This window comes from Carassius gibelio, chromosome A19, assembly GCF_023724105.1.
Source record: "Carassius gibelio isolate Cgi1373 ecotype wild population from Czech Republic chromosome A19, carGib1.2-hapl.c, whole genome shotgun sequence".
NCBI classification, from domain to species: Eukaryota; Metazoa; Chordata; class Actinopteri; order Cypriniformes; family Cyprinidae; genus Carassius; species Carassius gibelio.
The window spans coordinates 28,006,254-28,026,389 of NC_068389.1; the positions used below are offsets into that span (position 1 = coordinate 28,006,254).

A 20,136-nucleotide genomic window follows, 5' to 3' on the forward strand; every position below is an offset into this window, starting at 1 on the left:
GGGGGGGTGAAATGGTATTTCATTCATACTGAGTTTTTTTACACTGTTAAAGAGTTGGATTCCCATGCTAAACATGGACAAAGTTTCCAAAATTAAGTTGTACGTTTGAAGGAAACCGTTTGTCACAAGTTTCGGAAAGTTTTTCTCGAGTATGGGTCTGTGTGACGTTAGATGGAGCGGAATTTCCTTATATGGGTCCTTCTGCCGGAAGAGAGCACGCTCCCGTATAGCAGAGCACTGAGAGCACAACAGACATTCACTCATCAGAGCGAGAGCGAAATGTCACAAAACAAGTGTGTTTTTGGTTGCCAGGGCAAGACAACCCTGCACAGATTACCAAAAAAAAAAAAAAAAAACAGCATTAAGGGACCAGTGGATGGAGTTTATTTGTACAGAGTATCAACGGAGTTGTGCAAGTGTTTGGGTTTGTTCCCTGCATGTCGAAGATGCTTGTTTTACAAACAAGGCCCAGTTTGACGACGGATTTGCATATCGTTTATTTCTTAAGGATAATGAAGTCCCAACGAAAAAGGGTCACGATCGTGTGTTGGAACCGCAGGCGGTGAGTAAAACTGCTTCAAATATCTCTGTGTTGTTAACTTAGCTATCCGCGCGTAAGCACATCAAGTAAACAACATGCGATGTTGTCATCAAACTGCACTTTCCACATGTACACTTTAAAAAAAAAAAAAAGACGACATAAAGTGGAACTTAGTCATTTTCCAAAACCGCTAAGCAAATATATACAGTTTCAGTACACACCACATAGAGACGTCGTTGCTGATGCTGCTCTTGTTCAGTTTCAGCCTCTGGATCTGATTCTGGATCAAAAATATACGCTGAATCTGACTGTTAGCCATGGTTTGTTTTGGATGATGTTTTTTTTTTCCTCAGGGTAATGTCACAGCTTCCAAACGCTCTCAACGCAAAAGCCTACTGGCACTTGTGATTCTTTAGCTCCGCCCACACGTCACACCTCCAGTCGCTCTGGTTTTTCTGGGAAAAAACGGTACAGACTATCTTTCTCTCATAAATATAATAAAACTAAAGACTTTTTGGAGTTATGAAGGATGCGGTACTACTATATAGGTACTCAAGATTAACAGGATATTGAGTGAAAACGAGCATTTCAAAAATACACTCACCGGTTGAGGTCCATAAACAATGCCTTCTCCAGACAAAGAGGAAACTGCTACATCTTTCAAGAATAGTCTTCGTGTGAATCCGGAATTAATCTGATTGAGTTTGAGGAAGCTGTCCTCAGCAAAATGTGCTGCTCATAGTTTTACATGTGGATTATAATTTTCCGGAACAGAGTTAAACATAAATTGTAACCATTAGTCTCCAAGTACAGCGTCCCTGGGAAGCCCAAACAAAGATGATTGGACTCCGAGATGAAAATAACAGCGTTTCAACGACATGTCGACAAACACAAACGCAACTCTTCCTCTTCTCCGTTGGATTGCAACAAGACTCCGCCCCCTTTTTGTGAATTCATGTGGGCGGATGTTAGTCAAAAAACTGTTTTAGTGACGTCATTACTGCAGTAACTAGAGGGATGTAGTCCAAATGGGTTGTTCGTTGTAGGCGAATTCTGTTAAATAAAATATTTCACTTGGCATTGAACTTTGAGCTTGAGAATTTTACAGATATTATTTATACTCTAACAACAACATTACACACTGGTGTAACCCAGCTGTCTTGCCAGGTGTATTCTCCTTATTTGCGGTTCCCGGGGTGTCGCGAGACTTCGCGAAGTGTTGCGAGACTTCACGAGGTGTCGCGAGACTTGAAACCGAGTGTTGCGTCATTTCCCTTTAAATATGGCCGTGCGCTGTTGTTTGCAGTTCAGTAAGAATAATGGATGTGTTTTTGAAGCGTGGTATTAAAATACCAAATGCTGTGTTGCTGGAGGGCATAACTGAACCAGGGAGTAATGAAGTTATTGAGTTTTTAAGCCAATATGGGTCAGTCGATAAAATTGAGGAAATTTCTGAGACCGTATTGGGGTATGATGGTGCGCTTGTGGTCGAATTTACTACCGGTGCTGCTTTGGAATCGTTGCGTCCCATTTTGCCATACACACGGGTCTCGTTTAAAAAGACACATACATGTTGTATTTTGGAGTTATCTTCTGTTTGTACAGATCACCTTGCTAAAGGTACTCAAAACAACGATGTCTCAGATTGGACTTTTCGGTTTCTGAGCTCTGCCCTGTGCCTCATGTGGAAGATCCATCAGTAACTGGGTCGCCTACGCTGCCAGAGCCATCAGTGAAGCAATCAACTCAGTCTCCATCAGCCATTCCTGTTCCCCTTGTGGACACTGCTGCTCCCAGGTCTGTCACTGAGCCCTGCAGTGACCCAGCTAATCCTAGGCAGCCAGGTATGAGACATTCAACTTCCAGCTTTGATGTCCATCCACCTGAGGTTCAGCGCTATGTAGTAGAGCACATTGTGAAGAATGAGGAGAGTGCAGTACATCATCAGAGGCTCAGAGTTTTCTCAGGTCGGGTTCCCAGACCCACTCATGAGGCTGACTATGACGCCTGGCTGTCGGGGGTAGAACTTTTGTAGAAGGATCCATCTGTGTCCGACCTCCATCGCTCTAGGAGGATAGTGGAAAACCTCCTTCCTCCAGCAGCAGACATGATAAAGCAATTGAGTACTAGCACGTTACCTATAGTGTATCTAGACACTCTTGACTTTGCATATGCTACTGTTCAAGATGGGGACGATCTGTTTGCTAGATTCATGGATACATTTCAGGATAACGGCGAGAAACCGTCTGCCTACCTCCAACGGCTCCAGGTTGTCCTGAATTTTGCCATGAAAAGGGGTGGAGTCATAGGGTCTGAAGTAAATCGGCATTTGTTGAACCAGTTTTGTCGTGGATGCTGGGACAATTCTTTGATTGCTGAGCTCCAGCTAAAACAAAAGAAGATATGTCCACCCACTTTTGCTGAACTGCTGCTCCTCTTGCGCACTGAAGAGGACCGAGAAGCAGCAAAAGCTCAGCGAATGAAGCAATATCTCGGGTCTACACGACAGAAAGCTACATCTCATGCCCAGTTTGCTTGTGTTAACCCTGAAGATGGGACTGCAGTTACCGCTTTGGTTAACATCACCCTGCAACTGGCTCAACAACCAGCTGACGTCCAGCGACAGTTAGCCATGCTAACGGCCAGGCCGTCAAGGACCAGCCCTATTCTAAAGACTTCCACCTATATTAAGCCACATGCCAGGCCCACTAATCAGCAGCCTCGTCGCTCCCCAATTACTCCGGCAAAACCTGGTTATAGCTTTCGGTGTGGTGAGGATGGTTACATCTGTCCCCAGTGTGAGAATGAACCAAATTCTACCCTGGTTGCTCGTAAAAAGAAACAGTTCAATAGCAACCAACAAAACTCTTCCAACTCCGCCCATTTAAACTAAGTTCGGTCCCTGTTGTGGGACAGACAGGGGCCAGAGGGGACCAAATCTGTCCTAAGGAAAAAAAGATTGTCAAGTGTGCAGAATTGTCACAGTCCAAGATAAAGAATGTAACCATACAACTTCCAAAGGGTTTGGTGGGTTCAAAATGTTCTGCAGTTGTCCAAATTGCTGGACAGAACTACCCTTGCCTTTTGGATACAGGTTCACAGGTCACCACGATTCCAGTCTCTTTGGACAATCAGAGTCTCAGTGATCACCCTGTGAAGCCACTTTACGACTTACTCCAGGTAGAAGGTGCTGCCGGTCAGTCAGTACCATACCAGGGGTATGTAGAGATGACCATAGGTTTTCATAAAGAGTTCTTGGGAGAGGAATTTGATGTACAGACTCTTGCCTTGATTGTACCCGATGGTCATCCTGAGGGTTTTTCAGTGGTGCTTATTGGCATGAATACTCTGGAGCCTTTATATGAGCGATATACCAGCAGTGATATCTCTAATTTTCAACCTACGGCTCAAGGGTACTGTGCAGTCTTAAAGCTCCTACAACTGAAGCACCAACAAAGCCAGCTGGGTCGAGTAGGATCCGTGAAGTTGTTAAGTCAGACATCAGTACTGATCCCTTCTGGTCAAACCATTGTTCTAGAAGGCTCTGCCAGAATAGACAGTCCAACTACAGTTCAATGGGCTGTGATTGAACACCCTATATCCCCCTCCCGGGCGGGCTATGTGTCCAGAGTTGTGTCATCACATTCCCAACTCATGCTCCCTATAAGGTTCCTGTTCTCGTTATGAATGAGTCTGAACAGGATATTCTTATTCCGCCAATGACAGTAATTGCTGATATTGGTTCGTCACCTATCATCCTGGCTCAGCACACTGTAAACACTCCTCTGGTTCCAGAATGTTCCCAAAGAAGTGCTTTGGAGTTAAATTTTGGTGAATCGGTTATCCCACCTGAATGGAAGGAGCGAGTAACATCTAAGCTCAACCAAATGCCTGAAGTGTTTTCTCACCATGATATTGATTTCGGCTGTACAGACCAGGTAAAACACAATATCAAGCTCCACGATGAAACTTCTTTAAAAGCTTAGAGCTAGGCCGATCCATCCCCATGACATTGAAGCTGTTTGAAGCCATTTGCGGGATCTGCTTGAAGCTGACATCATCCGAGAGTCTGAGTCATCATTTGCCTACCCAGTTGTGGTGGTCCGGAAGCAGAATGGTGATGTTAGGTTGTGCATTGACTATCGTAAATTAAATTTACAAACTGTGAAAGACACCTATGCCCTGCCGAACCTTGAAGAGTCGTTTTCAGCATTAACGGGCTCCAGATGGTTTATGGTTCTGGATCTAAAATCTGGATATTACCAGATTCAAATGAGTGAAGCTGATGAGGCTAAAACTGCATTTGTGACACCGTTGGGGTTCTGGGAATCGGATGCCGCAAGGTGTTACGAATGCTCCAAGTACATTCCAAAGACTTATGGAGAAGTGTATGGGTGACCTGAATCTCAAGGAAGTCCTTGTATTTCTAGATGACATCATTATTTTTTCTGACACCTTAGAGGAGCATGAGAAGTGCCTATTCAGAGTACTTACCCGCCTGAAGGAATTTGGCTTGAAGCTGTCTCCTGAAAAATGAAAATTTTTCCAGTCCAGTGTACATTACCTTGGACATGTTGTATCTGAGAGGGGGGTTGAAACGGACCCTGAAAAAATATCTGCTCTCAAATCCTGGCCAGTCCCCCGAAATCTTAGAACTACGGTCTTTTCTAGGATTTGCAGGATATTATCGGAGGTTCATCAAAAATTACGCCACCATAGTAAAACCCCTTAATGTCCTTACGAGAGGCTATGCACCCCTTCGTCAGTCTATCAAAGATAAAAGGCCTGCTGGAAAGTTCTTGGATCCAAAGCAGTCATTTGGGGAGAGATGGACGCTTGATTGTCAGGCTGCTTTTGACACAATTTCTAAGCTAACATCTGCTCCTGTCCTTGGGTTCGCCCAACCCGAAGTTGCCTTACATCCTTCACATCATTGCTAGCATAATTGGATTGGGAGCCGTTCTATACCAAGAACAGGATCATCAACTCCGGGTAATTGCTTATGCCAGCCGAGGCCTATCTCAGAGTGAGTCTCGATATCCGGCACACAAACTTGAGTTTCTGGCCTTAAAATGGAGTGTTACAGAGAAATTCCATGATTATCTTTATGGTGCTAACTTTACAGTTGTTACAGACAACAATCCTCTTACGTACGTTTTGACCTCAGCAAAATGGATGCCACAAGTGAAGTAAAGTGAAGTGACATTCAGCCAAGTACTAACCCCAACCACAATTCCGTCTGGCCCGAGACTAGAACTCACAACCCTTCGATTGGGAGTCCAACCCTCTAACCATTAGGCCACGACTTCCCCTGGTCACCGGTGGCTAGCTGCATTATCAACTTATTCCTTCAAGATGCAGTACCGAGCTGGCAGACACAACTTTGATGCCGATGCTCTGTCTAGACGTTACAATGAAGTGTCCAATAAGGCTTCAAGCTGTGAAGAATGGGACCTTGTGAACCACCTAGCAGAGCAACTGTGTGACCCTGGTGAAGCTGTCGAAGTTGACCCCGACATTGTGGTTTATATGTCAGAGCAGCCTTGTTAGATCATGCCATCCTGCTGATTATACTCAATCTGATGTGACCTTAGTTGAGTCTCTTTCTGTCCATGCTAATATTATTCCTAACTGTTTTGCTGAGGAAGAGTCACATGGCCTTCCTGTCATTTCTCCTTTTAACCATGCTGACTTAAGAGAAGAGCAGTGTGCTGATCCAGCAATTCGAGAAGTCATTTACCAGCTTGAGACAGGGGAAAAGGTTTCTTCCACTGTCAGAGAGGAACTTTCTGAGCTTCCATTGTTGTTACGGGAGTGGAATCGGTTGGAGCTGGAAGATGGACTTTTATACAGGAGAAGAAAGAACGAAGATAAACTTACCCTTCAGCTTGTTCTGCCTCCAGTGTTGCGTTCCGTAGTGTTGAAGAATCTCCATAGTGACATGGGGCACATGGGTATAGAGCGAACTCTGGATTTGGTGCGGCAGCGATTCTTTTGGCCAAAAATGGCTACTTATGTCGAGAACTTTATTAAGACCTGTGGTCATTGTATAAGACGTAAGACTCCTCCTGATAAGGCAGCTCCTTTAGTAAATATTCAAACCAGTCGTCCTTTGGAATTAGTATGTATGGATTTTCTAACGCTTAAGCCGGACAGCAGCAACACTAAGAACATCTTAGTGCTCACTGATTACTTCACTAAATTTGCAGTCGCTATTCCAACTGAAACCAGAAGGCTAAAACTGTGGCAAAGTGTCTGTGGAACGATTTTATGGTTTGCTATGGCATTCCAGAACGGTTACATTCTGACCAAGGTCCAGACTTTGAGTCTAAGCTGATTGAAGAACTCTGCGATGTAGCTGGCATCAAGAAAACTCAGACCACTCCATACCATCCCAGGGGTAACCCTGTTGAGCGCTTTAACCGGACATAGTTAAACATGCTGGGAACTCTCGAGAACAAGCAGAAGGCTAAGTGGAGGGAGTACGGTAAACCTCGTCCATGCGTATAACTGTGGATTTAAGATCACGTCTCGAGGAGAGCTATAAGCTTACATGCCAGAATGCTCAGAAGTCAGCTAAAAGGAACAAAAGTCGGTTCGATCAATGTGTAAAACCTGCAAGCTTGGATTTTGGGGACCGAGTCCTTGTTTGGAATGTTAGAATCCGAGGAAAACACAAGCTCGAAGATAAGTGGGAACAAGAGGTGTATGTGGTTGTAAAACGTGCAGGGATCTTCCAGTTTACATTGTGAGACCAGAGACTAGGGAGGGACCTACCCGTACGCTCCATCGTGATCTGCTCTTGCCCTGTGGCTTCTTATCAGCTTCGGTTACAGAGGATTTCTCAGAAGATCTTATTTCTCAAAAACCCCATACTGGTAGCCAGAGTCGCAACCATACTGACCAAGTTGATTTCTTTGAGGATGGGGATACTGCGGATGCTGAACTTACCATCTTTGGGAGTTTTCCCCAGATTCCAATGAAGTTTAGTGTGGAAAGAGCGAGTGGAGGTGAACATGATGCAATGATCCATGACATTGTGGGGTCTGCCTCACTGACAGCCCCAAGTGACACTGATTCTGTTTTACCATTACCACAAAGTCCACCAACAGGACCTTCACTTGCAGTTTCATTTGAAACCCACTTACCTGAAGCTGAAGAGTCTTGGCCAATTATTGGTGAAGACCCAGTTATGTCAAGAAGAGATAATTGTTAATGTGCCTGAAGCTGAAGTGCTTCTGGAGCCTGAGGCTGAAGATCGTGAGCCAGTCCAATCTGAGTCAATTGTGGGTTTTGATGTTCATAGTTCTGCTACTGCCCCCAGTGATATAGTTGGATCTGATGTAGTACCCAGGCGTTCAGGTCGGCAGCGTCAACCCCTTCAATGACTTCAATATGCAGTATTGGGCAACCCGTTAATTTCAGTCGTGCAAACCCTTTTTCATAGTTTGGCTAATGTTTATACAGAGGCTCTTAGTCAAGCTCCAGCAACTGACTCCATCCCTAGACCATAATAGTTGCAGTTTCTATGCAACGGGGACGTGCATGATTTAGGGGGGGAGGGTGTAACCCAGCTGTCTTGCCAGGTGTATTCTCCTTATTTGCGGTTCCCCTCTGTGTTCGCGGGGTGTCGCGAGACTTCGTGCGGTGTAGCGAGACTTGAAACCGATTGTTGCGTCATTTCCCTTTAAATATGGCCGCGCGCTGTTGTTTGGTGTGTGTGTGCGGGAGCTGGTGTGTTGAGCTGCTGCAGGTGGGCGTTTAGTCTGTAAAACATTTCATTAATTTAACTCCTGGTTTAAATTATGCATGTCAACCTTTTAGATTGCCCTTATCTTTTTGACTGCTGTTGAGTGACTTAATGACACAGGAACTGGTGAGTTGTCATTGTTATACAGTGCTAATAGTGTATTGTATGTGTATATGGATCGGATAGCCGGTGCTGGCACTGGCTGTACTTTAATTATACGGAGTCTGACTGTGTAGTGCCTATTTAACGGAGTTATACATTAAGCTTAATATTGTTGTACTATGAAGCTGTCAACTACCCTTTTTGATTCTGAAATGCATTTTGATGATATGTATTTATATTGTCTATTTATAAGAGTACTCTTGTTGATTGTTAAATTGTTTATATTGCTATATGCAGTATTTAATTTGATGAATGTACATGGAACAAATTAATTGAGATTATGATAATATGATGACTCTATTGTATTATGGTTATGGTGATTAATAGTTGAGATGCTTGGAACCAGAGTGATGTATTAATTGGTCCTGTTTTGTACAGGCTAGGTTCTGTGCAATTGATGGCGAGCCACTAGGCCCAAAAACTGATGCTTTGGGATGCATTCATCTATCGGCGTGGTACGAGGTGCTGCAGCTTTTAATTGATACACCTGCACACACACCCTTAGAGACATTTGCACACACCTTTTGGGGATTCTCTATACATCGATACTGAGCTTATGAACTGTTCTATTATGGACCCCTTGGACTCTGCCTGTCTTGAGGGCTGTGTGTTGTGAACTGCTGTGGCTTTATGCACTTTTTTTGTTTTGTTATTATGCTTTACCAAATGCTGAATTTTTGTATGTTCATTAATCAATTTGAACTGGATACTTCCTATGTGCACGTGTAAATATTGTAAATACTTGTTGTTCTATATGTAATACAATTCACAATTGCACTGCAGCCTTGACTCTGTGTATCATTGAACTTTACCTTTTCCTCCTTGAGTCAAACTAGAACCTTCTGATACTGGTCCAATATTCTGATTTATAATTGCAGCACTTATAGATGCTACACTAACTAAAGCTTAAAACATGGGATCACGAAGAACGGGACCTTTTAATATTTACATTCATATCTGATCTTAAATATTAGAGAAACTCCTCCATCAGTTCACAGCTGATGAATCCACTTGCACTGAGATGAAATATCTGCAGCAGAAGAAAATACAGTTGACTAAATATTATACGGTCTGTATTTGCAGGAAACACATCTAAACCTGTGTCAGGAGAAAAGAGAGGAAACGTCATCTTGCCATGTCAATATGAGGACCGTAATATTGGTCACATTGATTTATTCAGTGAGGTAGAAAAAATAGATGTGTGTGAGACTGAAGAATGTAGTGGACGAGTGTTTAAAGAAGGAAACTGTGACGTCGTCATCAAGAATCTGATCTTCAGTGACGCTGGGAAATACACTTTGAGAATCTATTACAATAATGATCAGACAGAGCTGAAGTACCAACTTCATATTCATGGTGAAGACTAAACTGATCAAACATCAGCATCTGCTTCTTTAAATTATTACATTTGGTCACCAATCATAAATCTGTGTTTATGGCTTTGATTGATTGACAGCATTATAATAATGATTAATGTCTTTCTGTTTCTCCTCAGATGAGATTTCTGTGAAAACAGGCGAGGAGCTAAAGATGTCTGTTCTGGTGTCTGATGCTGATAAAGTGAAGACAAACTCTAGTGGAGAGTGGAAGGAGGTTTGGACGAGAGATCACGGGGTTCAGAGCGACCGAATGAATAATGATGATGGAAACCTGACCATTAAATCATTTCTGGACAGTGATGCAGGAACATACAGAGTTCTGGACACTGAAGGAGAAATCTTGATCACAGTCACAGTCAGAGGTGAGAAACTCAGATATGAGGAAATATTACTTATAAAGCATTTGGACAGCTGAGGTTTATTCATCATGATCTGAACATTAACAGAAATATTGATGTTGAACTGTGTCACTTACCTTTCAACAGAATCAGGTACAGAATCACCGGAAAAACTGGACGACACTGAACAACACAGTAAGAAAATCCTCAAACAATGAGTTTAATAATGATAATATATAATAAATATGCTCTCTTTCCATCTTCCTCTCTTCCATCTGTAGAGAACTGGATTGTGTCAGTTGTCGTGTGTTTGCTGATTCTGGCTGTGATTGTGATTTCTGTCATCATATGGAGACGTCAGCACAGAGATCACACACAGGTTCAGGAGAATACAGAGAACACACAGGAACTGGAGAAACTATAATGATCTTCACTGAACACCTGAGATCCACTGGTTACTTGTGATGTGTCTTCAGTGCCGAGACGACTCTGTCACATATAACAGCTGCCGGAGAGATATGTGTGGTTAAAATATATGATGTGTGAGCTGACATTATTAAGAGATGAAGTCTAGTAGAAAGCAGTTAGAATTATCTGAGATCATCAGAGATAAAGATGATCAGCTTCATGTTGATTATCACTGATCGTTCACTCTGAGATCAGCAGAATATGAATATGATCCTCACAGTATAACAGAGTAACTGATCTCCTGATTGTTCTGTCATTTCTATGTATTTCTATGTATGTTTTGAAAACAAAGGCACTGATATATTTTAAGATCAGTTCAGTGTAAGTTTCTTTCAGCTGAAACAGCTCAGACTTACACTTTAGTCCAGGACTAGTCTAGATGTTTGAGATCAGTCACGTGATCCGTGCAGTTCTAACAGCTGATCTGAGATCAGATTCACAACATCCTGGAGCTGTCGAGAGACAAGAGATTCCTTCACAATAAAAGTAATGTTCTGTTAATAACCAGCAGAGGAAACACCTTGAGACTCGACCATTTTCTCTCTGAAAGCTCTGACAGAATATAAAACTCATGCAGAACTTTTACAACGTAAGTTTTAATCCTTTTGCATATAAAGCTTGTGTGTTTTTGTGTTATAATACCAATAGTGGTGTTTATTTGTGGAAAAGAGTTGCCTGCTAACCTGCTAATAATGCTAAGTGTTACGTTCTCCCCTTTAGTCTAAGGGTAAATGGGAACGACAAACGATTATGGAGAGACTGAGGATTTCCAGCTCTGCGGGTACCAATAAATCACAACCAACCACAGATTTTAAGTTTTAAACTGGCCTGGACGCCTTTTAATTTACTCAATGGGGGTTCAAAAGAAAATATAACATTAATACAAAAATAACTGTAAATACAAAGAAATATTACCTCAGAAGGAGGGCCCAAACAAAGAAAATCCTAAAAAAAAAAAAATACTAAAAGAGGGGAAATACTAAATTACCTATAAAAAAACAACAAAAAATACATATAACTTCCCTCACTCCCTAACTAACCTTTAAACAGGAGAAACATAATGGGTATCCTCCACCCTACCTTACCCATAAGCCCCTTTCAAACTGCCATTCCGACAAATACACGGGTAAAGTGTTTCGCCAATTGTTCCCGGGTTGCTAGATTGTGCACTTTCACTGCCAGTGATGTGCGTTCTTTCACACACAACCCGTAAAGATCCTGTAAGGACTGTATTGTGCGAGTTATGTAGTGTTTGATCTCTCAGATCAGTATTTTATGGCTGTATTAATGTGTTCGTCCTCGGACTCAGACTCGGTCTTGGACTCGGTCTCGAGACCGTATTTCAATGGTCTCGGTCTTGTCATGGACTCTCTGTTGACTCGGACTCGAACATTCTAGGAATCGGACTTTTTCCTGAGTCCACTCGAGACCCAATCAAAATATTTCATGATTATTACTGTATGTCAATATTATCTTTAAAGGGGGGGTGAAATGCTTGTTTTCACTCAATATCCTGCTAATCTTGAGTACCTATAGAGTAGTACTGCATCCTTCAAAACTTCAAAACGTCTTTAGTTTTATTATATTCATAAGAGAATGATAGTCTGTACTGATTTTTCCCGGAAAAACACGACAGACTGGAGGCGTGACGTGTGGGCGGAGCAAAAGAATCACGAGCGCGAGTAGGCTTTTGCCTTGAGAGTGTTTGGAAGCTGTGATACCGTGAGGACAAAACCAACCAAAACAAACCATGGCTAACAGTCAGATTCAGCCGTTTATTTATGATCCAGAATCAGATCCCGAGGCTGAAACTGAACGAGAGCAGCAGCAGCAACGACTCGCTCTGAGCGGGGCTCGAACCCGGGTCTCCGGCATCGGAGGCGGACGCACTAACAAGGAGGCAGAGATATTTTAAGCAGTTTTACTCCCCGCCTGCGGTTCCAACACACAATCATGACCCTTTTTCGTTGGGATTGCATCACCCTTAAGAAATAAACGATACGCAAATCCGGCGTCAAACTGGGCCTTGTTTGTAAAACAAGCATCTTCGAAATGCAGGGAACAAACAAAAATACTTGCACAACTCCGTTGATGCTCTGTAAAAATAAACTCCATCCACTGGTCCCTTAATGCTGTTTTTTCTTTGGTAATCTGTGCAGGGTTGTCTTGTCCTGGCAACCAAAAACACACTCCTTTTGTGACATTTTGGAACAGAAATACTCCTTCAAACGTACAACTTAATTTTTGAAACTTTGTCCATGTTTAGCATGGGAATCCAACTCTTTAACAGTGTAAAAAAACTCAGTATGCATGAAATAGCATTTCACCCCCCCTTTAAATTTATATATGTGTAGCAAGGTAAGCAGGAGAAGTTATTGGGGAGCAACTACCAATCCCATTGCAGATTGCTGATAGGGTGGACAAATTTTAAGGACAGGCAATATGGAAAGGCAGCCGAGGTTCTTGTAGCACCAGTTATCCATTTGGCTAGTAGCTGTGTGTCCATTTGGCTAGTAGCTGTGGGTCCATTAATGCATCATGGGGGTACTATAGGCAACTAAATGCAGGAATGTTAATCCATGCATTTATGACCTCAAGGTTAGATTATTGTAATGCTTTATTGGTTGGTTGTTCTGCACGCTTAGTAAACAAATGACAGCTAGTCCAAAATGCAGCAGCAAGAGTTCTTACTAGAACCAGGAAGTCAACAATGCACTGGCTCCCTATCAAACATCATATAGATTTTAAAATATTGCTTATTACTTATAAAGCCCTGAACGGTTTAGCACCTCAGTATTTGAATGAGCTCCTTTTACATTATAAACCTCTACGTCCGCTACGTTCTCAAAACTCAATTTGGTAATACCTAGAATATCAAAATCAACTGCGGGCGGCAGATCGTTTTCCTATTTGGCACTTAAACTCTGGAATAACCTACCTAACATTGTTCGGGAGGCAGACACACTTTTTAGGCAGTTTACATCTAGATTAAAGACCCATCTCTTTAACCTGGCTTACACATAACATACTAATATGCTTTTAATATCCAAATCCGTTAAAGGATTTTTAGGCTGCATTAATTAGGTAAACCGGAACCGGGAACACTTCCCATACCACCTGATGTACTTGCTACATCATTAGAAGAATGGCATCTTCGCTAATATTAGTCTGTTTCTCTCTTGTTCCGAGGTCACCGTAGACACCAGATCCAGTCTGTATCCAGATCAGAGGGTCACTGCAGTCACCCGGATCCAGTACGTATCCAGACCAGATGCTGGATCAGCACCTAGAAAGGACTTCTACATCCCTGAAAGACAGCGGAGATCAGGACAACTAGAGCCCAGATACAGATCCCCTGTAAAGACCTTGTCTCAGAGGAGCACCAGGACAAGACCACAGGAAACAGATGATTCTTCTGCACAATCTGACTTTGCTGCAGCCTGGAATTAAACTACTGGTTTCATCTGGTCAGAGGAGAACTGGTCCCCCAACTGAGACTGGTTTCTCCCAAGGTTTTTTGACACACTGTTTTGCTAATGAATGTTGTTCAGTTGCTTTGTACGCAATACGCAATGTATTTTGTTTAAAGCGCTATATAAATTAAGGTGACTTGACTTGACTAAATGCTAAAACTCAAAAGAATGCCTACCCCTCCCTCGAATCGAGGAGTCATTTGATGCATTATCAGGGGCAAGGTGGTTCTCCACTCTTGACCTGGCCAGCTGGTACAACCAGGTGCCAGTGGCAGAGAAAGATAAATTCAAGATGGCTTTTTGTAAACCTTTTGGTTCCTTTGAAATTAATTGAATGCCCTTTGGTCTTTGTAATTCACATGGCACATTTCAACGTTTAATGGAGCGTATGTTCGGAGGCCAGCGGTATCATTCTGTGTTGCTTTATCTGGATGATGTAATCTGTTAGTCAACATCTGGAGAGGTTGGAAAAGGTGTTCTCCCGACTCCAACAACAAGAGTTAGAAGTTAAGTTATCCAAGTGTCATTTTTTTTTTCAAAAACAGGTTAAGTACTTGGGACATGTGGTGTCTGCTGAGGGATTGGCTACTGATCCTGGTAAGTTGGAGGCTGTACGGGAGTGGATGCGTCCGGTGCATTTAGCAGAATTAAGAATTAAGATCGTTTCTTGGGTTTGCAGGGTACTACCGTCATTTTGATTAGGGTTTTGTTTCACTGGCTACCCCTTTGCATCAATTGGTGAGTAGGCTGAGTGGACCTAAAAGGAAGGGTAAGATGCCTCAGGTCCCATTAGGATCAGTATGGAATGAGACCTGTGAGCATGCCTTTGAGTCCATTAAACATTGTTTGATTATGGCTCCAGTCTTGGCCTATGTGGAGTTCACCAAGCATTTTGTATTGGTAGATACCAGTCACAGAGGGCTGGGAGCCGTACTTTCTCAGGAGCATGATGTTAAACTCAGAAAGAGAGTGGAGCAGTGGTGTCAACAATGTGAAAGATGTATTTTAAGTAAGGCAGTTCAACCAAAGATTCGGTCTTTTCAGGGTACAATTCAACCCTCCCTCCCTCATGAGATCCTGGCTATAGATTTCACAATTTTAGAGCCAGCCAGTGACTGCCGTGAAAATATTCTTGTTTTTACCGATGTTTTTTCAAAGTATTATTCAGGCTGTGGCTACTAGAGACCAAAGAGCTAGTACAGTGGCCCAGATGTTGGTACAACATTGGTCCCATCGTTTCAGACCTCCAAGTCGAATTCATTCTGATGAAGGGAGAAAGTTTTAGAGTATGGTGGTTCAGCAGTTATGTAAAATCTATGGGGTAAAAAAAAAAGTAGAGCCACTCCCTACCACCCCCAGGGAAACTATTTAATCGTACCCTGCATGACCTTTTGAGAACGTTGCTACAAGAACAAAAAAAGTATTGGCCTCGTCATCTCTCACAAGTTACTCATGCTTATAATTCCACTGCCCATCATGTTGCCTTCATGACTTCTTATTATTTGATGTTTGGGTGTGATCCGAGACTCGCAGTGGATTTTTTTTGTTGGGAAGGAGCGAAGAGGGTAGTTTTAGTCCCACAGAGGATTGGGTGCAGGACCATCAAGAAAGTTTGAGAGTAGCCCATGATGATGTGAAGCAGCAAGTGCAGGCTAAAGTAGAGAAGTGGAACCAATGATATAATGAGAAAGTAAATGATACAGGTTCAGAAGAGGGGCAGCTTGTGCACTTGAGGAATCATGTAAAGGGGAGAAACAAAATTAAGGATTTTTGGGATCCTGGCCTTTATAGGGTCATTCGAGGTCCCTCTGGACAGTCTACGCAGTGACGCTGGTATCTGGAGACGTTCCAGTCAGAACCGTACATCGGGATGAGTTAAGGAAGGCTATAGGTAGACCAAGTATTGAAATGCCTGACTCTCCAATGGTATTGGATCCGGAGGGCTCCGTCTCTGGCTCGTCGTTTGAAGAGGAGACGGCTGGGGAGTCTTGGGTGTTTCTCTTTGAGGGTAGTTTAGACCATCTTGTCCAGTCAGATGAGTTGATGCCTTCTCCTCCTGGCTCTAATGAGGCCAGGGAATGTTGGGAGGTAGGGGCATTGCAAAGTTCTGTTCCTCTGCAATGGTCTGCTAAGGTTTCGGCTGGCCATCATTCTAACCCTAACAGATTGCCATGTCCTCTGATTGTAGGGCAGCCAAATATTGGTGAAGAACAGTAGGATTTCGTTTTTTGTCCTTGGGGCAAAGACCAAAATTGTAGGGGGAAGACTGTAGCAAGGTAAGCAGGAGAAGGGGAGGGGTGATTGGGGAGCAACCACCAATCCCATTGCAGATTGCTGATAGGGTTGCCAAATTTAAAGGACAGGCAATATGGAAAGGCAGCCAAGGTCCTTGTAGCACCAGTTATCCATTTGGCTAGTAGCCGTGTGAGGCTGGGTGTCCTGTGGTGTAGCTCTTTCTCTCAATTGAAGGTAAGCCTGTATTTTGTGGTGTACTATTACAAGGGATGTTTTTATTGTACTGATGCAGTTACCAGCACCAGTATAGATTTAATTATTGTTTTTAATTGAGGGTATTTGAATCCATTAATGCATCATGGGAGTATAAGTTTGTAATGATAGTTATATGGTTATTGTATTACATTTTAGAACTGTTTGCCTCTGGTTTGTAGTGAAGGGTGTATGGGGGTTTGCTGAGGTTTTCCCAGAATTCAGTGAAGTGTTTCCTGTATAGGTAGTTCAGGTTTCTTGGTATTCCTAGTTGGACAATTTAAGAAACTGTACCCCCTGTCAGCTGAATCAGTTCATGTCCTGAATAATTTTATGGTATTGTTTAATAAAGAACTACAACTTTATTTCTACGACTTACTGTCTTTGGTGATAGATCTGATAGATTTTTTTTTTTCTGTTTTATTTGGCCCTTGAGGGTGTTACATATGATTGAAGGCCCTATGATTTCCGTGATACAGAAAATGCGGACGGGATCAGCTGTGATTTCAGCGTCTGCTGTTTCACTCAATGAGGATGAAAACACATGAACAACATCTCCAGAACTGTTCTAAGAGTCACTTCATGAGCATTTGACCGTTTGATTTGAGTAAAACTAGCGTCACATCACATACACAGAACTGTAAATGTATTCATGGTATTTGCTGGAAATGTATTACTATTGTTCAGCAAAATGTACATAGCATACTACTACTAAAATGAAACAAACATTATTTAAGGAATAATCACACAACATTTCTTCCATGTTTTGGAATTCATAAGGCTATTTTAAGAAAACAAAAATTAAGTTGTTTTATGCATTTAAATAATTAGACATGCTAAAACCGAATTGGGTAACAATAAAACATTATGGTGACGAAAAAAAAAAAACATTTCATAGGGCCATAAACATGTAATTTTTGTTAAACATTTAATAAATTGTTGTGAAAATGTAGAAGTGTTATGATTTTAATTAATTAGACATTCTTTTTTATTAATACAATTAAATGTAACTATTAAAAAGGAGTTGAGAAATTAAAACAGAAAAAAATGTAATCCAAAAATATTAAAATGGAAAAAACGGAATTTGGAAAAAAATAAAATAGAATTTGGGGGAAAATAAAAGGGATTTCATGGGGCCATATGATTGACACGTTCAGTGATTGGTGATTTTCTTGTGACGTGAAATGTTAGTGTAACATTAGTGCAGAGGCAGCAGGATGTCTCATTAACAAATTAACTTTTTAATATTCAGATCAGTATGTTTAGGGTCTTGATTGAGTGACTCCATCATAATAATGATTGTCTGTGTTTCTCCTCAGATGAGGTGTGTGTGAACATGGGTGAGCAGCTGAAGTTAGATGTTCTGTTGTCAGAAGCTGATAAAGTGCAGCATCAGGAGCGAGTGGAAGGAGGTGTGGAGGAGAAAAGATGGAGTCTGGAGCAATCCACTGACTCACACTGATGGAAACATGACTGTCTCACAGTTTGAGGACAGAGAAGCAGGAACATACAGAGTTCTGGATTCAGAACGAATCTCTTTTCTCTCTGACAGCTTCATGATCGTGAGAATCTGATCTCAGATCAGCTGTTAGAGCTGCATGGGTCACATGACTGATCTGCAGGGTCAAAGGAGAAATGTTATTTTGTTGTTAGTTTCAGCGTTCAGAGTTTAATACAACTGATATACATAGTATCTAGCAACCAGGGTTTACGATGCACAGAATACAAAGCGATTTAAATATAGTTTACTTTATCAAAAATCCTTACATATAATAGCAATTCCTGCTGACACACAAAGTCATGATAAATCAATACATGAACCTCAACAATGGTGACAATAAAAAGAGTAATGTTGTAATGCATGTTGCACAGATTAGCTGAATATTGTGTCACCATTGTTGAGAATCAAATGTTGATTGATTATATCCTAACCCTAACATCATACACTTCAGTTTCAAGTTTAGTTGGAAGAAGTGTCTGACCGGAAACTGTTTCTCTGGGTGTTGATTCAGGATAGAGACTTATGTTTCCTGAGATAAGTAGACAGTTTGAGTTACTGTGTTTAAATGTATATAATTATTGTATTCATTTTTTATATGTCTGTATATCACAAAACTTAATTTTCCATCAAGATTTTAGATTGATATTGCAAGTTAAGTTAAAAAATATACAGAAGAAAAATTAGATAAATATTAGTTATTGTTTTTTCTTCATTGTAGTAACCTGCTGTTATTTAACAGCACACTTCTTTTTTACAGTGATAATCATTTTCTAGTAAATTTTATAGTAAAAAACTTCAACATTAAAAATTTTGTAAATGTATCAATTTATTTGAGCTACATTTAAATGTATTTTAAGTTCAACTAAATTCATTTAAATGTAGCTCAAATAAATAGTTTGCAAACACTTACCTTAAAAACATTTACTATCATTGTTTTTCAGTGAAGCGGTATAATTTATATCGGTATATTTACACAGCGGTATATTTTTTTTTCAAGCCCCTGTAGCAAAGAGAAGTGAAGGCTAAAGATGACTTATGACGGAAGCACACATGGGGTGACACAACTACCAAACTTCCTGTGTGCAGTTGACTCAAGTAAGATGAGGAGGAAGATCAGATAACATACTGAAAAACAAGGCTATGTTTTTACAATAAGCGATGTAAAACATGGAATTAAAATATAAACAAAACATTTGCAACAGTTTTAATAACCCATTTCCTCTGTGCATGAGAACTTCTCACTGTGACATCAGCTGGATGTTGGTTCCACACACATACACAACCGGATGTTGGTTATCAGATCGCTGAGATACATGTCTTAAATGACTTCTAGAAGAAGAATCCATAAAACACTTTTTTTTTTTTATAAATGTGTACCCAGTTGTTTTGGATCCATATTATTATTTAAAAAGATTTTTAAAGATTTGACTCTCTGTTAAATATATATATATATATATATGTTGTGTAAAATCAAGATTTTGAAGCACAATTTGATGATTAATGTAATATTTATTAAGGTGAAATACCACATACACATCGGAGATACATTTTTCAAAGGTCTCTGTGAACATGGGTGAGCAGCTGAAGTTAGATGTTCTGTTGTCAGAAGCTGATAAAGTGCAGCATCAGAGCAGAAGAAGCACAGAGTGGATGAAGGTCTGGAGCAGAAGTGATGGAGTTCAGAGCCAAAGAATCAGCATCAGAGATAGAAACCTGATCATTAGTAACTTTACAGCCAGAGACACAGGAACATACAGAGTTCTGGACACTGAAGGAGAAATCTTGATCACAGTCACAGGTGAGAGAAGCTCAGTGATGTGTAGAAATATTATCTTTAAACAGCAAATTCATACTAAACTGTGAGACTAATCTTTCAATATTCTGCCACGAGCCCCGGACAAAACAACACACACAGTCCGACTCTGATAATCACAGAGAGTTCTACATATCATCTGAATCTAATGTTTTGCTACATTTTTATTTATTTTTTTTTAAATCGAGGAATCAGAGTTTTAAATGTTTTTATTTACGGTTAAT

At 41.2% G+C, this 20,136-nt stretch overlaps 1 protein-coding gene across 1 annotated transcript in view; it reads left to right on the forward strand.

Moving 5' to 3' along the window:
• Positions 1-20,136, forward strand: part of LOC127935349 (uncharacterized) — a 159,897-nt gene that overhangs the window by 2,152 nt on the left and 137,609 nt on the right. Inside the window, exons 3-4 of the mRNA XM_052533146.1 lie at positions 9,537-9,809; positions 9,949-10,194. Of these exons, the coding sequence (XP_052389106.1) occupies positions 9,537-9,809; positions 9,949-10,194 (519 nt within the window). The remainder of the gene's footprint in view (positions 1-9,536; positions 9,810-9,948; positions 10,195-20,136) is intronic.